This window comes from Coenobita brevimanus, unplaced genomic scaffold (assembly GCF_032717465.1).
Source record: "Coenobita brevimanus isolate Jiangsu-jjx unplaced genomic scaffold, ASM3271746v2 jjx.HiC_scaffold_2729, whole genome shotgun sequence".
NCBI lineage: Eukaryota > Metazoa > Arthropoda > Malacostraca > Decapoda > Coenobitidae > Coenobita > Coenobita brevimanus.
The window spans coordinates 462-22,500 of NW_027643685.1; the positions used below are offsets into that span (position 1 = coordinate 462).

General features: G+C 42.0%; 1 protein-coding gene across 1 annotated transcript in view; it reads left to right on the top strand.

The window, feature by feature from the left end:
- Window positions 1-306: 306 nt before the first annotated feature.
- Window positions 307-22,039, top strand: part of LOC145390016 (uncharacterized) — a gene marked incomplete at its 5' end in the record, with an annotated part of 56,517 nt that continues 34,784 nt past the window's right edge. Inside the window, 6 exons of the mRNA XM_080265107.1 lie at window positions 307-468; window positions 1,386-1,585; window positions 2,270-2,395; window positions 2,955-3,480; window positions 3,535-3,834; window positions 3,910-4,181. Of these exons, the coding sequence (XP_080121233.1) occupies window positions 307-468; window positions 1,386-1,585; window positions 2,270-2,395; window positions 2,955-3,480; window positions 3,535-3,834; window positions 3,910-4,181 (1,586 nt within the window). The remainder of the gene's footprint in view (window positions 469-1,385; window positions 1,586-2,269; window positions 2,396-2,954; window positions 3,481-3,534; window positions 3,835-3,909; window positions 4,182-22,039) is intronic.

The window sequence follows — 22,039 nt, forward strand, 5'->3', positions numbered from 1 at the left end:
GGGAGTGTAAGTTGGGGGATGGAGACTAAGAGACTAACAAGGAGAGTGTATGTGAGTGAAGTGGAGGGGGGAAGAGGAAGGGGAGACTGAGGATGAGATGGTGGGATGGAGTAGAGGGGTATATGAGAGGGGGGAGTGTAAGTTTGGGGGAGGGCAATAAAATGGAAGAGGACAGGGCAACATGGAAGCAATTTTTTGTGGCGACCCCTTACAGGATTAAGGCGTCTGGCTATAGATAGATAGATAAACAGAAACTTGTAATAGCTTCTAAAAACACTGATACTTATATTGCCATTCTTTCAACAGGAATTCTTCAACCAAAGTGACCTCGAGAAGTTGGAAGGGCTGCCTGTCTCTCTGTTTATGGATAGGGACAAAGTAACAAAACCATCATCTCAGTGCTCCTTCATTGGTTTTGTGCTCCTGCCTCTCTTTGAAGCACTAGGGAAGGTTCTGCCGGAGCTTGAGGTGAGGTAAATAGATTGATAGATAGATAGAGTGTGAGAGAGAGAGAGATAGACAGAGAGAGACCTAAGAGAGAGAGAGAGAGAGAATATACAGACATTCATTTCAGTGCTCCTTCATCGGTTTTGTGCTCCTGCCTCTCTTTGAAGCACTAGGGAAGGTTCTGCTGGAGCTTGAGGTGAGGTAGACAGATTGGTAGATAGATAGAGAGAGAAAGGGATAGATAGAAAGACAGAGAGAGATGTAAGAGGGAGTTAAATATGCAAACCTTCATTTCAGTGTGTCTTCTTTGGTGTTGTGCTTCTCCCACTCTGAAGCATTTTAGCAAGGCTGGTGAGAGAGAGAGAGAGAGAGAGAGAGAGATTTACTTTCTGTTGTTCTTATGATGTTGATGATGATGATGGTTCTATTCCAGTCTTTTCTGTTTGAATCTATTGTCTTTTATTATTATTATTATTATTCGTGGTAGGTGGTGGCAACCATCATTCACTCACTTGATGTAGTGCTGCCTACTTCTTCCATAGCCTTTATCATTCTTTTTCTGTGCCTGTCCTCCTCTCTTCCTATTTCTCCCATCTTTCCTGTCACTTCTTATTGCTTTTCTTTCCTTTACAGGTGGCTTTACACTGAGTGACAAGCCTAATGGTTTCCTGTAAGCCAAGAAACCATTTACAACGCTGGGTGGTAACCATATAACCACACCATACGTGCTCCCTACATATCAGCAAGTGGGTTGGTGGAGGGTTAGTGTCCCTCCTCGTAAAACAACTAACTCAAAGTCAAATGGCCACCCCTTACGGGATTATGGCGTCTGGCAATAGATAGATAGATAGATAGATTATTATTATTATGATGATGATGATTATTATTATTATTATTATTATTATTATTGTTATTATCACTGTCTTATTATTTTTCAGGAACTAATCATCCAGCCAGTAAGGTTTGCCCTCGACCATTATCGTAAATTAAACGAGGCCTCGAAAAAAGCCTCCGAGGAGAGCGAGCCTACCCCGGTTCTTGAGGCTGAGGTGGAGGAGGAGGTGGTAGAGCGCCCCATCAGTCGCCTTTCACAGGACACATGCAAGAGGGCAGTGCAGAAGATGGAGAGTTCATATAGGTAACACTGAGTATTTTTTCATCCGATACATTCATTTTCAACTGGACAAATCTGATAAATGCAGTACTGAGTCATGGGTGTGTAAGTCAATAAGGCTTTAAGAGGAATAATAATAATAATAATAATAATAATAATCTATCTATCAGTTGGTGGCCAGAAAGTGCACTCCCCCAACCTCTATATGCTCTTGCATCCATTACACACCTCATTCTATCAACCACACACACACATAATCCATCATTGCCTTCCATTCATTTAGTTCATTTAAAAAGACTCCAATATACTCAGTAAGCCTCTGTTGTGGTGTAAGAGGAATAATAATACACTAATGATAGTAATGATAATAAAAATAATAATAATAATAATAAATATATCAATAATAAGGGCTCTAAAATACTCAGTAAGCCTTTGTTATGATGTAAGAGGAATAATAATAATAATAATAATAATAATCCATCCATCCATCCATCATCCAATCCTACATTGTCCCTTGAGGTGCGTAGGAGCCTGGGGCTAGGCAGTTGGTCTCGACATTTAAGATGAGAGTGAAATAATAATAATAATAATAAAAATAGTAGTCTTTAACTTGATGATGATGATGATGATGACATTGATTATTGATGATGATGATGACGATGACAGTGATTATTGATGATGATGGTGATAATCTGTTTCTATTCACAGCGTTGGAAGCCGTGCCTCTTCTCGGACATCCATGATCCGATCTTTGACCATCAACTGCACAGATATGGAGATGGACGATGTGGATGTGATGGAGACGGAGGTGGATGTGAGCGAGCGGACTTCCAGGTGAGTGGAGTGTGGTAGTTTATCTGAAATGTGAACCCAGTGGACTGCAGGCTGAAGTTGTCCCCCTCCTGCAGTCCACCATCCTCCTGTCAGGCCTAGGGAGGAGGTTGAGGGTTGTTTATATAACCTGGCAGCAGTAATGGTAGTAGTAGTAGTAGTAGTGGTGGTGGTGGTGGTGGTGGTAGTAGTAGTAGTAGTAGTAGTAGTAGTAGTAGTGGTGGTGGTGGTGGTGGTGGTGGTAGTAGTAGTAGTAGTGGTGGTGGTGGTGGTGGTGGTATTAGTAGTGGTGGTGGTGGTGGTGGTGGTATTAGTAGTAGTAGTGGTGGTGGAAGTGGTAGTGGTGGTGGTGATAGTACTAATAGTAGTAGTGGTAGTAGTAGCACTAGTAGCTGTAACAGTAGTAGCAGCAGCAGCAGATGATGATGGTGGTGGTGATAATGACTATGACAAGTAGCAGTAGCAATGTCTTCATCTGTAATACAAACAGAGCAGCCTAGCCAGTGGTGAAATACTGTATACGTGTCCTCCCTGAGTTTTTCCTAAATCCACCACTTTGCAGGTTCAATATTGCAACGGATGGCTATAAGTCACCTTCAAGGAGAAATTCCTCTGAGCGTCGTCGCAGTGTGGGTGGCTACAGGTCCCCTTTAAGGAGAAATTCTTCGGAGCGGCGGACCGTCTCCCCAAAATCACTCGAAGACAGGCTTCTTCCCCATGCTGAGGCCCAGGAAAGCGAGGCTCTGAGGGAGAAGTGCGAGAAGGAGGTGGAGAAAGAATCGGAAAAGGAGACATCGCTGTTCTCCAGACTGAGGATCTTCTCCGAGCGTCTGTCGTCCAGCGATTATGAGAAGAGTGTGAACGGGTCGGCCCCCATGGGTAAGGGTAGTACAAGGTTTAAGCAGGGAGGGGGCGGTGGCGGCTTGCAGGGGGTGCTGAAACAAACTAGGAGTAAATCGGAACCGACAAAGTTCCGAACGCACCGCACATTTCATATATCCCGGCCAAGAATTAGCTTTGGCATGAACCTGCAGAAACAGAAGAGTGATGAAAATATAATAATTGAGTGTGGGAAGGAAACAGAGAAAGTGAAACAAAAGAGTAGTGAGAATATAATAAACGACTGTGACAGGGAAACAGAGACGAAGTGCAAAGAGGCAAGGACCTCGGACGAGCGCCTCTTGCCCTTGGAAATCAAAACCTCTACCTCTTGTGAACTCATAGAACCAAAGAAGAAACTCAGTAGTGTGCTGACAGACGTTCAACCCTCTCCCACGCTCTCAGAGAAGTGCTCTATGCCGGCCTCGAACTCTGTCCTCCAACACAAAAGCTACAGCCTCTCCCTCGATCGACTGCCGAATAAAAACGGGAAACGGAAAGCGGGAGTGACCGAACCGCAGACCCTGGAAAACACCCCAGGGAGCTCCGAGGATAATCTTGGGGTGCCAATTAAAAATGGCCGCTCTCGGAAAATGGGGCAAACGCAGATGCTGGAAAACACTCCCAGTAGCTCCGAGGATAATCTGCTATCGGATCACAGAACGCAGTCTGACGGTTCCGCCAGGCAGCTGCAGAGTCCACCGGTGCTAAATCAAGTCCGCAGTGCGGGGTTCAGGCCGTTTGAAAAGTTCCCCCTGACCTGCCACGACTCCCCGAAAAATACGAAGAAAAAGCCAGAATCAGCACGAACTTTGCTCCTCAAATCGTTCTCGTTCCGTAAAAAGTCTCCCACGAAGGATGAGACACTGGTGCTGAGGGAGCCAGCGTCATACAGTCAGGGGGAGGAGAGGTTATGACAGACGGGCTCCTGTTTCTGCATTTAATAGTTGTTTAATGCTTTCAGGCCCCCATGACTCACAGTCAGAGGAAGTACTAGAGTTGTTCCGATGATGAAGGGGTTAATGGTACCAATATTAACACTCAGGCTCCTGCGACTCAGTGCTTCAGGAACCAACTTCACACAGGCCGAGGGAGGAGGGACTATGATAAAGAAGTTTGTGTTTCTGTGTTTAATAGTCAGTGTATGCTCTCAGGCACCCATGACCCTCTCTCAGATGAAGTACTAGAGTTGTGCTGCCCATGAGAAGGTTAATAATGTCAATTTTAACACTCATAGGCTTTTAGTACTCACTCACAGGTTTGTATGACTCTTTCAGATGACAAAAATAATCGACGTTAAGTGGAATTGAGAACTAGAGTTTCCCCAACCATGAGATAGTTATTTGGTACTGGTATTAACTCTCAGGCTCTTGTAACTCACAGCTGATATCAACTGGCATTTGCTGGAATAGGGGAGAGGGAGGGGAAGACCAAGAATGAGATGGAGGGATGGATGAGAGAGGTATATGAGAGGGGGGTGTAAAGTGGGGAGGATGGAGAGTGAGAGACGAACAAGGATAATATGTGAGTGAAGTGGAGGTGGGAAGAGGGAGAGGGAGAGGGAGACCGAAGGTGTGATGAAGGGATGGAGTAGAGATGTATATGAGAGAGGGGGGTGTAAGTTGGGGGAAGGCAACGAAATGGCAGGGGACAGAAGGGTAACATGGAGGCAATTTGGCTGTGGCCACCCCATACGGGCATAAGGCGACTGGCTATAGATGGATAGATAGATAGATTTTCTTTTTAATTCTTGACATCTACAGACATTTCTTTTCAGCTCAGGGGAGACTTTTCAGAATAGGGAAGTTGGATCCAGCCTTGATGTTTTTGAAGAGAGAACCTGTATTTTTTACACAGGAATGGTGTAGTGGTATGCTGCCTGGCTCTCACCTGAGAGTCCTGGGTTCGATTCTTGATGTTTTTGTTGTGGGCACAGATTCATTTCAGTTTGAACCCAGTGGACTGCGGGCTTAAGCAGCACCTTGCTCCTACAGTCCACCATCCATCTTTCATTGGACTGGAAGTGCAATAGATGCCCGATTTAACGAACTAAGTCAGCCAAACCTATTTCCGCTAAGTTGAGTTCCATAACCAAGGCACAATATGAAGGAAAATTTTCCAGCATTTTGAGATGCTTTCTGCTAAATCCTTGAAGGCATCCCAAAGTTAGTTAACTCTCAGTGCTAAATACAGCAGTCGGAACCCATAATTAATTCCCCCAGAAATGCATTATTGTGTACGGAATCTCCTTAATGGAATTATACTCATTTTATTGGAAGTCTTCCCATAATTAGGGCAAAAAATATCAGAAAAAAATAATTCCTTTATCTCGGGCTTCCGCCCAATCGATGTTCGTTAAGTCGAGCATTGACTATAGTTGGAGAGATTGATTGAGATAGTTTGGCCATGTGAAGAGGATGGAGGATGACAGTTGGGTGTGGAAAATGAGAAGTGTGAATGTCGGGGGTAGGGTTGTGAGAGGCAGATTGAAAAAGACCTGGGATGAGGTGATAGAGTGTGACCTCAGGGATAAGGCACTGAGTAGGGAGGGGAGGAGAGGGAAGAGGAGAGAGGGGAGGGTGGAAAGAAAGGAGGGAGAGAAAAGAGGAGAGAAAGGAACAGGAATGAAAGAAGAGTAAAGAACATAGTGAAGGTGCATCTAACTTCCTGATTTTGGAAAGTTTCTGGTAAGCTGAATAAAATTGCCTGAAGCTGAGAATAAATTAAAAAATATACAATTGAAAATGAGAATAAATTTAAATAATACATGATCGGATTGAATTTATTTGTGTAGGAAATAATGTAATTTGAGTGGTGAAATTTGGAGATGGGAAGAAAGAAGATATATGATGATGATGATGATGATGAATGATGGCGATGATGAGGATGAGGAAGCGGATGACAATGACGACGACAGTGATGATGATGATGATAATAATGATAATGATGGTGATGAATGATGGCAGTGATGAGGATGAGGATGACAGTGATGATGATGATGATAATGAGAACTGAGAAGGAAATGAGAGAGTACTGGAGTGATAGGAAATTGAAGATGACAGAAGAAGAAGGAAAGATGTCAGAAGCATCATGAAGAAATGAAAAAAAAGAAATGAGAAAATGGAATGGAATTTGAGGTGATAAATTTTGGTTTGAGAGATGAACTGAATGAGTTGATAAAAGAAATATCATAAGGATGCAAATGGAAATGGAGAAAGTATTTGAGTTTGTGGTGATGGAAATGAAGAAGGTGATGCAGAGGAGGAGAAAATGGTAGTGAGAAAGAAGTGGAAATGAGTAGTTTGAGTAATGATGTCAGGGTAACCAAAGAAATGCCTCTAGGGGTGAAGTGAGAATTGAGAAGGCACAGAAAATGTGTTTGAGTGATAGGGAAGTGAGGAGGGAAGTGATTAAATGGTTGAAAAAGGAATCTCTGAAGGACTAAAGTGGGAAATGAAAATGGGAGAAATGGAGTTCCCCCGAGCTAAGCCCTGTATTGGACTATATAGCCCCGCTAGGGTTACAGGAGGGAGCTACCCCTCCCGGCATGGCAGCCCAGGCGAGGCTCGAACTTGCAATCCCCCGATCACAAGTCCAGCGCGCTACCACTGTGTTACCGCGCCCCCCCAAAGTGGGAAATGAGGAAGAAATGGGGTGTGAATGATGAGGAAGTGAGGAAGATGATGTAGAAGAGAGGAAAATATGAGGACATGAAATAAGTGTGGTGATGATGATGATGATGATGATGATATGTAAGGTGGGAAAAAAAAGATGTTGATGATGATGATAGTTGTAGTGGTGATGTTGATGATGATGATAGTGATGATAGTGATTTTATGCTTATCAGTCTTTAAAAGCTGGTGATAATCAGTGAGAGAGAGGGAGAGAGAGAGAGAAATTACTACGTATTGCCAAAACCAAATCGACCTTTTAGGTCTTCCACATTGGATTATTTCTCTTAAGATTTTTTGTGCCATTGGATTGAAAGAATTTAAATGATAAGGAACTGGAATATTTTTGTGCCAATTTTAAACATTATTCTTGTGGACTTACGATTGGCGACCAAATAGGGAGGCTGCCAGGGATCGAGCAGTGTGAAAAGCCGCCATTAGGTGACCAAGGCCAATGCATGCAAGCACATTGGTCTTTATGAATGATACAAACTTAGGAGGTTCTTGTTGGCATACTTGTCAGAGCAGCCATATTGGATTGATGGTTTTGCCTAGGTTTCAATCCCCAAGAGGTGAATGGAGGTTTTTCAGTACAATTGAAGAGTTGAGAGGAAGGATGGGACTGGAGTGTATTGGTGCTGTGCGGAGGAGGTGTACACTGAGATGGTTTGTTATGAGGAGGGGTAGATTGAAGTGGTTTGGGAGGAAAGATGGGACTGGAGTGTATTGGTGCTGTGATGCAGAGGGGTAGACTAAGCTGGTGTGGGCATGGAGAGGATGGAGGATCACAGTTGGGTGCGGAAGGTGAGAAGTGTTAATGTTGGGGATAGGGTTGTGAGACAGGCTGAAAAAGACCTGGGATGAGGTCATAGAGTGTGACATCAGGGATAAGGGACTGAACAGGGAGACTGCTAGAGATGAGTAGCATGGAGAGCCGCCATTAGGTGACAAAGGCCGACGCACACAAGCACATTGAAGTGTTTATAAATGATACGAAATTATAAACGACATGACAATGGTAGCGTAATCTCAGGACCCAATGCTGTAGAGTGAGGGATATTGTGGTCAGTTTTTTTTCCTTCTCTTACTTTGTTCTTTTCTTTTTTTTCTCACTTCCATATTCCCTATCACTGCCGTACAAATGCCTACAACCGCCCTTTTTCTTTTTTCTCTCTTCCTTCCTCTCTCTCTCTCTCTTTCTTTTTTATTTTTCACTTCCATATTCCTTGTCACTGCCTTACATCTGTCTACAACTGTCCTTTTACTTTCTTGTCTCTCTCTCTCTCTCTCTCTCTCTCTCTCTCTCTCACATTCATATTTCTTGTCACTGTCCTACAAATGCCAACAGCTGCCCTCTTTTTTTCTTGTCTTTTTTTCTTTCTTTCTCTCTCTCTTTCTCTCATTTTTTTTTTACTTCTGTATTTCTTGTCACTGCACTGCATCTGCCTATAAATGTCCTTTTTCTTCCATGTCTTTCTCTCTTTCTTCCTTTTATTTTTTTTTAACTTCCATATTTCTTGTCATGCCCTACATCTGCCTACAACTGTCTTTTCTTTTTTCTTTCTTTCTATTTCTTTCTTGTATTTCTTTCCTTCTTCCTTCTTCTCTTTCTCCTCACTGCCTTACAAACTCCTGCAACTGTCCTTTTTCTTCTCTTTCTATTTTTTTCCTAAGTCCATCAGAATACACATTACAATCAGTCACAATCAGGGTTACAATGGAGAGGATAGTAGGTGTGGTGCTGGCGTGGGGTGCCTTCATGGGGTGGCACCATGTAACCAGGTGACTCCACTGCCCGGCCATACAAACGCCCCTCAGCTCCCTCCCTATCGCATGAAAGGACAGTGGTGGACTACAGTGGAAAGGCAGCCTGCAGTCCACTGGGTTTATGTTCAGATGAGACCAGAGTGAGAGTACAGTTACACCCAGACAGTACAGTTACACCCATCTCAGGACAATTTTAAGGGGAACTGTGGATGAGATGGATGGAGGGGGAGACTGAGGATGAGATGGAGTAGAGATGTACATGAGGGAGGGGGATGTAGAGGGAGAGACTAAATGAGTGTATGTGAGTGAAATGGTGACAGAGGATGGGATGGAGGGAAGGAGTAGATAGGTATATGAGAGAGGAGGGTGTAAGTTGGGGGGAGGGCAATGTTTGTGGGCGGGGACAGGGCGACATGGAGGCAATTTGTTTGTGGCCATCCCTTACAGGATTAAGGTGTCTGGCTATAGATAGATAGATAAGTAGATAGTTTTGGAATGTAAAAGTTGTGCTGAAGGGTAGAATGATGCCACCAGGGGAAGTAGACTGATCATCTACTCCTATTTCTACCGTACGACATTAGCACGGCCTCGGAACCCTGCATCTGGATAGGGTAAAGCAGGTTGGGCTATAACTGTATTTTTTATATGTGCCAAACTCTCATAACTACCTACTAAATAATTTATCAGTTATTTTTCCAACATTTGAATACCTACCGCTTGTATAAAGAAATAAAACTCGTACTGATATATATATATATAGTTCTTATAAAAAAAAATTGTACAGTGATATATAAGGTGTCTTTTGGAAAATTTTGAGGAGGAGGTGACCAGGGGTAAATTTGAGTGAAAAATGCTATATCATATGGGTCTGATTTTGAGTCATTTTGGAGATAGAATTACTTATATTCTTATGGGGGAAAATGCTCGTCCTCAGAATAATGTTATCGTAAGTATTAAATGCAATTACTAATATCCTTATGAGGGAAAATGGTCAGAATTAATCCCATAAGGCCTTCAATAACTAGGCCTGAAGTGGCTGCGAATTGGACCCATGTTAATATAGCATTTTCCAGTCAAAGTTTAGCCCTAGAAAAAAACCCACTAACATTTCTCAAAAAATCCAAGCGACACCTTCCATTCGTATATAAAAAAGATAACATGATAAACTGCTATATCGTTCTTATAAAAATAAATAGATAAAAATAGATATATATTTATTAGTAGATATGGTGTAATGGAGGAGTGTACGAAATATATTGAAATGAATGTTAGTTTAGAGGAAAATAATTTAAATGTTTGTATGTGTTAGTATGTTAAAAATGAATGACATGTTTTCCAGTCTGTTTAAAAATGGGTGACTTATTTTCCAGTTTATTTTTTTTTATCTCCTTGTGATTTTATCCAGCTTAATAGAGGCTTTTGAACCAGAGGATGCCTTCACGTGGTGGCACTGATGTCACTGGTTGGTGGAGCTGCCTGGCTATTTTATGAACATCCCTTAGCTTCCTCTATTATACGAACATCCCTTAGCTTCCTCCCTATCCCATGAAAGGATGATGGTGCCCCCAGTGAGGTGGTGCCCATACACACTATTTGTTGTAATGTACCTGTAGGATGGCCCCACAGTAGTTGCTTACCTGTGATTGATGAGTCTGCTCAGCCAAACAGATCAGGGTTAAGCAACAACAACAACAACTACTGCTACTACTACTACTACTACTACTATTACTTTTTACTTCCTACTACTATAACATTTCCTATAAGTAGGCTACTACTAGTACTACTACTACTGCTGCTGCTACTACAACTGTATTACTACTACTACTATTACCACTACTACAGTCCAAAATCCCTCCCCAGAGCTGAGTAAAATCATGTGGAGGTAGAGAGAATAAAACAAAATAGGTCACCAGACAGAAGGGGGTTAAGGGATAAAAGGAGAGCTATTTTTCATTCAGTGTATAAATGTGTAAATAATTTCCCTGGATGTATTACGCATGTGTTTTCCAGTATCAGGATATTTTAAGGCTCCTGGGTGGCTTTATTTTTTATTTTTATTTATATATTAATTTTTTTTTTTCAATGCCATAAAGGGAGCAAGCCTGTCACCTGCCCTTCAATGTACTAATCCTGCTTGACCACCCGGCTCCTTGACTGGGGTAGCAGGGGTTGTAGTGTGACTGTTTTTATTGTCATTTCTGTGCCAAAGATATCCAGCCGAATTCTGATGAGCTCCCTTAACATCTTTACCTTTGTGATTCATTCTGCTTATTACACCCAGATCTGGTGAGGTTCGGAGACTCTCTTAACATCATTACCTTAGCGATTTAGTCTGGTGTTAATGGTATTTCTACATGAAGGACTCTTACTGTCCTCTTCTCTCCTTACTGTCCTGTCTTCTCTCCTCTCCTTACTGTCCACTTCTCTCCATACTGTCCTCTTCTCTCCTCTCCTTACTGTCCTCTTCACTCCATACTGTCCTCTTCTCCTCTCCTTACTGTCCTCTTCTCTCCATACTGTCCTCTTCTCTCCTCTCCTTACTGTCCTCTTCACTCCATACTGTCCTCTTCTCTCCTCTCCATACTGTCCTCTTCTCTCCATACTGCCCTCTTCTCTCCTCTCCTTACTGTCGTCTTCACTCCATACTGTCCTTCTCTCCTCTCCTTACTGTCCTCTTCACTCCATACTGTCCTTCTCTCCTCTCCTTACTGTCCTCTTCTCTCCATACTGTCCTTCTCTTCTCTCCTTACTGTCCTCTTCTCTCCATACTGTCCTTCTCTCCTCTCCTTACTGTCCTCTTCACTCCATACTGTCCTTCTCTCCTCTCCTTACTGTCCTCTTGTCTCCATACTGTCCTTCCCTTCTCTCCTTACTGTCCTCTTCACTCCATACTGTCCTTCTCTCCTCTCCTTACTGTCCTCTTCACTCCATACTGTCCTTCTCTCCTCTCCTTACTGTCCTCTTCTCTCCTTACTGTCCTCTCCACTCCATACTGTCCTTCTATCCTCTCCTTACTGTCCTCTTCTCTCCATACTGTCCTTCTCTCCTCTCCTTACTGTCCTGTTCACTCCATACTGTCCTCTTCTCTCCATACTGTCCTTCTCTCCTTACTGTCCTCTTCACTCCATACTGTCCTTCTCTCCTCTCCTTACTGTCCTCTTCTCTCCATACTGTCCTTCTCTCTTCTCCTTACTGTCCTCTTCACTCCATACTGTCCTCTTCTCTCCATACTGTCCTCTTCTCTCCTCTCCTTACTGTCCTCTTCACTCCATACTGTCCTCTTCTCTCCTCTCCTTACTGTCCTCTTCTCTCCATGCTGTCCTCCTCTCCTCTCCTTACTGTCCTCTTCTCTCCATACTGTCCTCTTCTCTCCATACTGTCCTCTTCTCTCCATGCTGTCCTCTTCTCTCCTCTCCTTACTGTCCTCTTCTCTCCTCTCCTTACTGTCCTCTTCTCTCCATACTGTCCTCTTCTCTCTATACTGTCCTCTTCTCTCCATACTGTCCTCTTCTCTCCATACTGTCCTCTTCTCTCTATACTGTTCTCTTCTTTCCATACTGTCCTCTTCTCTCCATACTGTCCTCTTCTCTCTATACTGTTCTCTTCTTTCCATACTGTCCTCTTCTCTCCATACTGTCCTCTTCTCTCTATACTGTCCTCTTCTTTCCATACTGTCCTCTTCTCTCCATACTGTCCTCTTCTCTCTATATTGTCCTCTTCTTTCCATACTGTCCTCTTCTCTCTATACTGTCCTCTTCTCTCCATACTGTCCTCTTCTCTCCATACTGTCCTCTTTTCTCTATACTGTCCTCTTCTTTCCATACTGTCCTCTTCTCTCCTCTCCTTACTGTCCTCTTCTCTCCATCTTCTTTTTTACCTCTCTCTTTGATATTTCCTTGTTTCCTATGGCAATTATTTTTCCTTCCTAATTCTTCACTGTTCATTCCACTGCCCGTTATATCATGCCACCACGTGAAGGCATCCTTAAAAAGCAAGCTATAGAGGATGTAATAGGCCAGTCGAGTCACAAAGGAGAATATTTTACGGTCTGCATTTTCGAAAGCTCCCAAACACCTCTTCCATAGCAATTTATTTTTAGATATGTCTGGTTAATATCAGTTTGTGTGTTATTTATGCAGAGAATGTTAGTGTTTAGGTAGTTTAGGTCTCACACACACACACACACACACACACACACACACACACACACACACACACACACACACACACACACACACACACACACACACACACACACACACACACCGCTCGCTGGTGCAGTGGTAACGCTCTCGCCTGCCAACTGGTGGACGGGAGTTCGCGCCTGGCTCAGGTTGCGAAAAGTTTCACTGACGAAGTGGGTGGTTACTGTCCCCCTTGAGCAAGGGAACGGGTGTGTGCGTGTGTGAAGGTCACAGCCTTGCCCTTAGATCGGACTATATGAGCTCTCAGCCCCCTTCCGGGAGGGTAAAAGCTGACGATCACGACCATCAAGTGATCCTGACCGACCCGGTGAATTACACACACACACACACACACACACCGAAGAGGACAGTAAGGAGTAATAAGCAAAATAAATCGCAAAGGAAAAAGTTTTAGGGAATCTTCTAAGTACAATAAATCGCCAAGGAATAGGTGTCAGGGAGTTTTTTAAGCAAAATAAATTACTAAGGGAAAGGTGTTAGGGAGTCTTCTAAGCAAAATAAATCAAGGAAAGGGTGTTGGGGATTAATAAGCAAAATAAATTGCCAGGGAAAAGGTGTTAGGGAGTGTTCTAAACCATACAGAATTTTTGCTGCTGTACCTAGATAAAGGGGAACTTCCTTGCTCTGTTATTATTATTATTATTATTATTATTATTATTATTATTATTGAACCTTCCTCCATTCTTAATTGTGAAATGAGGTTGGGGTGATGATGATGATGATGATTACTGTATTGTTATTATTGAACATAAGAACATAAGAAGAGAGGATAACTGCAGTAGGCCGGTTGGCCCATGCTAGGCAGCTCCTAGAAGAGTATTGAACTACTAGAATGAGATAAGGATAGCAAAGAAGAAGGCTCTCCCCCGCCCTCCAAACCCTCCAGCCGAAGCCGGCAGGAAAAAGTCAGAAAGAACACCACGCCGTATAGAAAAACTGGCGTGGACATTTTACAGGAAAGTGTGAAAGGAGAATAGAGACTATCATAGTGTAACCTGAAAAGAAAATTTATTTTTGAATTAGTATTGGTTATAATATTTTCTTTATTCTATATCCACCCCTTATTTGTCATATGCTTATCTAGCCTATGCTTGAAACTCTCAATGGAAGAGGCAGCAACTACTTTACTAGGTAGCTTATTCCATTCGTCTACTACTCTATTACCAAACCAATTTCTACCGATTTCCTTTCTGAAACGGAATTTTTCTAGTTTGAAACCATTATTTCTAGTTCTATCCTGTATGCTCACTTTAAGTACCTTGCTAATATCTCCCTTATTTATACCATTCATCCACTTAAAAACCTCAATTAAGTCTCCCCTTACTCTACGCCTCTCTAGCGAATGCAGACTTAGTCTTTTCAGTCTGTCTTCATATGACAGGTTCCGGACGTCATGTATCATTTTAGTCATTCTTCTCTGTACATTTTCTAACGAATTAATATCCATTCTATAGTAAGGACACCAAAATTGTACTGCGTAGTCTAAATGTGGCCTTACTAATGCTAGATAAAGTTTCAGTATTACTTTAGATGATCTATTGCTCACGCTTCTCGAAATAAATCCTAGGACCCTATTTGCTTTATTTCTCGCATTAATGCACTGTTGCCTAGGTTTAAGGTCGTTACTAATCATAACTCCTAGATCTCTCTCGCATTCCGATTTGCTAATTTCTTTGTTATCTAAGCTGTATTTAGTATCTCCAATGGTCTTGCCTACGTTAAGTACTTTACATTTTTCAACGTTAAATTCCATTTGCCAAGTTTTAGACCATTTGGACAATGTATCGAGGTCTTTTTGTAAGTAATGGCAATCGTCAGTCGAGTTAATGATACGCCCTATTTTTGTATCGTCGGCAAATTTGCTGATTCTGCTATTGACTCCTAAGTCTAGATCATTTATATATATGATAAATAATAAGGGACCGAGTACTGAACCCTGTGGTACACCGCTAGTTACTAATCCCCAGTCCGACTTAGTTCCATTTATTAATACTCTCTGCTTTCGTCCTTTCAGCCAGGATTCTATCCATTTTAAGATATCGCCGTCTATACCGTGTGCTCGAACCTTTCTAACTAACCTTTCGTGTGGGACTCTATCAAAAGCTTTACTAAAGTCCAGATAAATAACATCGTAAGCTTTATCGCTATCTACTGCCTCATAGACCTCCGAGTAGAATGACAACAAATTTGTGAGGCAGGATCGTCCTTGCCTGAATCCGTGCTGACTTTCGTTTATAAGATTAAATCTTTCTAAGTGTTCTCTAATCTTATTTGCCAAAATTGACTCTAACATTTTTCCTACTATTGACGTTAGACTTATCGGACGATAATTCGACGCAGCTGATTTATCACCCTTTTTAAAGATGGGCACTACGTTTGCGGTTTTCCACGCCTCTGGAACTTCTCCTGAACTTAAAGAGTCATTAAATAACGTTAAAAGTGGCTGACATAATTCTTCTTTGGTTTCTTTTATAATTTTTGCATATATATCGTCCGGACCTGGCGATTTTTGAGGTTTTAACTTGTTAATTTCTTTCAATACGTCCTCCTTACTAATGGTTATTTTACTAAGAATATTTTCCGTATTCTCATGGTAAATATTTGCTGCTTGAGGGACCAGGCTTAGATTTTCCTTGGTGAATACTGATATGAAATAATTATTTAGGATGGAGCACATTTCTTTATCTTCACTTGTAATGTCACCTGATTCTGTTCTGAGTGGTCCTATCCTATCTTTATTTTTCGTTCGGTACATTTGATAAAAACCCTTGGGGTTTACTTTTGATTCACTTGCAACCTTAATTTCATAACTTCTCTTTGCTTTTCTTATCTCCCTCTTTACTTCTCTATTTAAAATTGTGTACCGGTTACGTAAGTGTTCCTCTCCACGTTTTATTTTTCTATATATTCCTTTCCTTTGGCCTATGAGAGATTTTAATCTGTTGTTTAACCATCTTGGTTCTGAATTGTTAGTTCTAAACGGTTTTGAAGGAATATATCTATCTTGGCCTCCGTATATTATATTTATTAACTCGTTATACTTCTCACTGGTCGAACGTCTGTTTGGTACTGGAGCTGAGTTAATTTCCGTCACCTGGACTACATTCCTATCTACCACCTCCCCCCTCACAGACACCTGACGGACGTCCCCACGTGCTTCCTGCGCCTGACCTATGACCTGGGGATCCCCACTAACCTGACATTCCCTCAAATAGCTAATTTCCCTGTGGAATACCGTTCGAAAATAAGCTCTTAAGCCATCGAAATCTCCTAGACGAAAATTAGGAACGGTGGAGGTATTTTCAGTGGAACAGACATCCCAAATAAATTTGAACTTAATTTCTTCATGATCGCTATTACCAAGTCGTCCACCAACCTCTATATCGCTAATGATATTTTCTTTATTAGCTAAAACCAAATCTAGTATATTATTACCTCTGGTGGGCTCCCTGATATACTGATAAAGGAAATTATCCTGTACTACCTCTAGAAATTCCTCTGACTCTGCATCTCCTGTCTGATTTCTCCAATCTATCCTTGGCAGATTAAGGTCCCCAACAATTATTACTAAGCTGGACTGTGATGCTTTCCTAATTTCCTCCCAGAGGTATCATTTCCTCCCAGAGGATACAACTGGACCATTATTATTATTATTATTATTATTATTATTATTATTATTATTATTATTATTCTATCATGGTCTTTTTACCCTTGGATGATGATGATGATGATGGTTATGTTATTATTACCAGTAGTAGTAGTTGTTCTTGTAGTAGTAGTAGTAGTAGCAGTAGTAGCATTATTATTATTATTATTATTATGGGCAGGAAGTTCCCCGTTTAATAATATATATTCCTTGGTGGCTTACAGTCGAATAATTTTCATCTGATACAACTGGACAAGTGTTATACCTGGAGTCCTAAATTATGGTGACGTGAAATCGAGTGAGTCTCCTTGGTTACTAGTCAAATCAGCCCTCCCATCTGACTACACCTGGCCATCAACTGAGCTGAAAGGAGTTGGTGGTTTTTCATGAAGAATGAGTCTCCTTGGTTACTAGTCAAATCAACCCTTTAATCTGACTACACCTGGCCATCAACTGAGCTGAAAGGAGTTAGGGATCTTTCATGAATGAGTCTCCTTGGTTACTAGTCAAATCAGGTCACAGGAACACATCACTTGAAATTGAATCGAGCATATATATATATATATATATATATATATATATATATATATATATATATATATATATATATATATATATATATATATATATATATATTTGTAATGCCACCAGGCACGAGAGACTGGTCACCTACCCTTAAATGTACTGGCCTGAGGTATGCCTAGCCTCGGCACCCTACGCTGATGTACAGATGTATAAAAAATATATATATAATTTATGTACTGTTATGAATTTCAATACCTTTGTTACCTTCTGCATAATAGGGTGGTGGTCTGGTGGTGGTGAGAATGTAAGAGAGAGAGCAGAAGTTCTAGTGATTGACGAAGAGGGTGGCTTTAGGAGTGGCAGAGGATGTGTGGATCAAATATTTGCAGTGAGACAGATAGTGGAGAACGCTTGTGAGAAGGACAATAAGGTGTTTATGGCATTTTTGAATCTGGAAAAGCATATGACAGAGTAGGCAGAGAAGGATTGCGGAAGGTTTTGCGCATGCACAGTGTAGATGGTAAGCTGCTTGGTGCCGTCAAGAGTTTTTATGATGGTAGTGAAGCATGTGTAAGGGTAAATGGGTTCATGATCAGTGTAGGCGTCCGACAAGGTTGCGTGACATCCCCATGGATGGTGAGAAAAGTAAAAACATGTGTAATGGAGAAAGGGAAGGCGTTAGTAATGAATGGTGATGGATGGAGCATCTCAAATTTGATGTATGCTGATGATGCAGTGCTACTTGCAAATACTGGACAAGAACTTGGTAGACTAGTGCATAGTTTTGTAGATGTCTGTGAGTGTCGTGCCTTGAGAGTAAATGTAGAAAAGTGTAGGAGTGATGGTTATTGAGAGATAAGGGGACTCCCAGTGTGATGTTACAGTGAATGAAAAACTGGAATTGGTGAGAGAGTTCAGATACTTCGGTATAGCAATAGAAAAGAGAGGAAAATGTGCAGATGTGGAAAGTTGAGTGACACAGGGAAGGAAAGTAATTGGTACTATGAAGGCCTTGATAAGAAACAGAGGCTTGAGTGTTGCAGCTGCACGAGGCTTATATAAAGGAGTGTTAGTGCTAACTTTATCATACGGATGTGAGACAGTGGTGTGGCATGAAAATGAAAAGGGTAACAGCAGTGGAGATCGGACTGCTAAGGAATGTATGTAGAGTACAGAGAGTGGATAGGATGTGGAATAATGTGATAACGTGAAAGATGCGGAGTGAGGAAGTCTGTTGACACTAGGATTGAAGAGAGTATACTGAGATGGTATGGTCATGTGGAGAGAATGGATAACCATAAAGTGGTGAAAAAGGTATATCTGGGCGAATTTGAAGGAGGGAGGAGGTGAGGTAGGCCAAGGAGAAGTTAGAGGGATGTGGTGGATGAGTGTGTGAGGGAGAGGTATGGAAGTTGGTGAGGCTAGGGGACTGACAAGAGATTGAGCTGGATGGATGAATTTTGTGCTGAGAACCTTAGGCTATAAAGAGGGATTTGGCACCACTTTTTAACGTGACAGCGTTTGGATTGGCCCTAGCAGATAGGTATATGTGAAGCTACAGAATGTGGTGAAAGTCCCCCCCACCCCACCTGCTGGAGCCAGGATTTCGAGGGCTTGAGTGATGAGTGAATGGAAATGTGGCCCATTGAAATGGGCAAACTTTGGCTGTCTGGATGTTGCTACTCCTCACCCTGCCCTGGGGTGAGAAAGGAGGTCCGGATGATGAATGATGATGATGATGTGCTGTTCGAGATGACTGGTTTAAGAGTGTGATTGTAAATGTGTATAAGGGAAAGGTGATGCCCTGGAAAGAGGAAATAATGGAGGCATAAAGACTTTGGATCAGATAATGAAGTGAATGGAGAGAGTCCCGGAAAATGTAACGGAAAGAGTGAATACTGATGATATGTACTGTAGTTTGGGTTTATGCCAGGCAAAGGGGACCACTGATGCCATATTCATCATTCGACAGCTTAAGGAAAAATACATAGGATTTAAGAGGGAGTTGAATTTTGGTTTTTATTTGGAGAAGGCCTTTGACAGATCCCCCTGGGAGATGGTGAAGTGGGCAGTGGGAAAGGTAGAGATCAAGGACTGGCTGGTTAGAGTGGTTATGGCAATGCATATGTGATAGTGAACGGGATTTGTGTGGTGAGCTTCCAGTGAATGTTGGCATGCATGAGGAAGGGTGTGTAAAACGAATTCTTTTTAGGAGACACAAGAGAGAATTTCAACCAATCGGGAGGAAAAAGACGCGGCAGGAGATGGAAATATGGTCAGACATTGTGTGATGTTGATACCGAGGATTAAAAACCACAGTCCTGTAGCATATGCCAATCAGGAGCGTATGTATCGTTTTGTGTGTGTGTGTGTTTTTTTTAATGCAAAGAATGGCAGAGTTTGAAGGATTTTTACAGTCCAGTAGTAGTGTACGGTGTAATAAGGAAAATAAATCTCTAAAGAGGAGCTGCTAGGGAGTTGTAGAATGAGTTTATATCTGTAATTTTTATCAGAGTGTTCCATTAAGCTGTATGTATTGCTTATCAGACTTAACTTGGCTGAGATCTTATATTTGCTGCTTATTTCTCATATCGTTATTACAGGCAGAAGATGACGATAACACTGCTCTGCATATCTTCAACAGCACTTTTTCGTGACTAGCATCATATTCTAGTGTCAGGCTCTTGTTACAGCTCAGCATTCAAGATGGAGAGATGGCAATTTTAGGCCAAGTTAAAGTGAAGTTCTATATCCATTCCATAACACCCTTTCGTGACTATACCGGTCTTCCTCTAACACGGTCCAGATTTCCATCCTTGTGTAGGTCATTTTACTCATTTCACGTAGCCCAGTGCCAGGAAATGACAATGGTATGGCTCTACATCATTTACATAGCACTTCTTCGTGACTAGCATCATATTTTGGTGTTAATCTATTGTTACAACTCGGCATTCAAGATGGAGAGGTGGTAATTTTAGGTCCATTTGGGGAAAAGAGAGTATTGTTCTATATTCTAGTGTAAATGTATCCTTACAGCCCAGCATTTAAGGTGAGGAGATGGCAATATTAGACAAAGTGAAAGTGAATAGAGTATGGTAAACATCTAAGTATAATTTCTGACTTTGTTTGCTACGGTCCTTGATGCTTCCTCTACGACGGTTTTCTCTTATGCACTCAGGCTCCTAAGACCCAAGCCCAGCTGAATAAAATCGTCTGGAGTCTAATAAAAAAAAGTACTAGAGTTGTCACGATGATAGAAGGGTTAATATTTACAACATGAACGCTCTCAGACACTTATAAATAGCTCACAGGTGCATAATAGCCTCTTGTATTAGCTAGAATAAAATACGAGAGTTACCCTGAAGATGAGAGGGCCTCCGTACCCTCTAGTGGATGTAAAAGTAGTTGGGTAAAGTTTCACACAAGTTTCTGTGCTGAACAAGCATGGCATTCCATTGGTCAATCAGTGGTCCTCGGACGATAAGAGGGTGAGGCTGCGTCGGCTCCGTCTCTTGATGTAAGTGTTAAATTTTACTGTTTTGGGGTCAAATTTCGCTGTTTTTGCCATTAAGATGATTCAGATAGGACACAGAGGTATCTTGCTGCCAACCAGGAAGTGTCATAGGTCAAACAGATTCAACAGATGAGGGCAATAGACGTCGTTTTGCTGGTTAGGGGGTAGTGATGGTGTGTAGGCTTCTCCTCTTGCTGCAAGTGTTGGGTTTTGCTGTTTTTGCCATTAAGGTGACTAAATTAGGACACGGGGATATCTTACGGTCAGCCAGGAAGCGTTGTAGGCCAAAGAAATTGTAGAAAATAAGGGAAATGGATGTAATTTTAATAGTAGTGTATCGTCACCTATATGTATAGCCCTAATTGTCTAGTTATCTATAGCCAGACGCCTTAAACCCGTAAGGGGTGGCCACAAACAAATCGCCTCCATGTCGCCCTATACACTGCCATTTCGCTGCCCTCCCCCAACGTACACCCGCCTGTCTCGTATACCTCTCTACTCCATCCCTCCATCCCATCCTCTTCACTATACTCATTTTACTCTAACTTGGCCTAAATTGCAATCTCTTCATCTCGAATGCTGAGTTGTAACAATAGAATATTATGCTAGTCACGAAAAAGTGCTGTTTCAGAGACGCAACTGCGACACGTGAAAAGCTGCAAATGGACGAAAATTTGGGCCAAGTTAAAGTGAAAGGAGTAGAGCACAGAATCCTCCTTGATAACATAAACGTTTCCGGATAAAAAAGAACTAGAAAAAATTATCATCATCATCATCATCAAAATTACCACACCATCACCACCACCACAGCCACCATCGTAGCCGTCATCATCATCATCATCATCATCATCATTAACTTTTTTCATACCTTCACTCTTAAAAACATGCGTACAGTTTGAGTTACACACTGGTATTCGCACACAGTAAAGACGCACACACACCACGCATACAGTAAGTACGCACACACTGAGAACGCACACAATAAACACGCACACACTGAACACGCACACACTGAACACACACACGATAAACACGCATACGATAAACACACACACAATAAACACGCACATACTGAACACGCACACACTGAACACGTACACACTGAACACGCACAGTTTGATTAAGTACACATTGAACACATACAATTTGACTACTTACACACTGATGCACGCACACACCGATGCACGCACTATACACGCGCACACGGAGCAGGCACACACTAATGCACGCACATGTTCATTCACGCAAACACTGATAGCAGCACTGATCAGAGCACGCACACACTGATACACACAGGCACTGATACACACAGGCACTGTTACGAGAACAGATACACGCACACAATGATGCACACACACACAGGTTCACGCACATACCGACACACACACACACACACACACACACACACACACACACACACACACACACACACACACACAC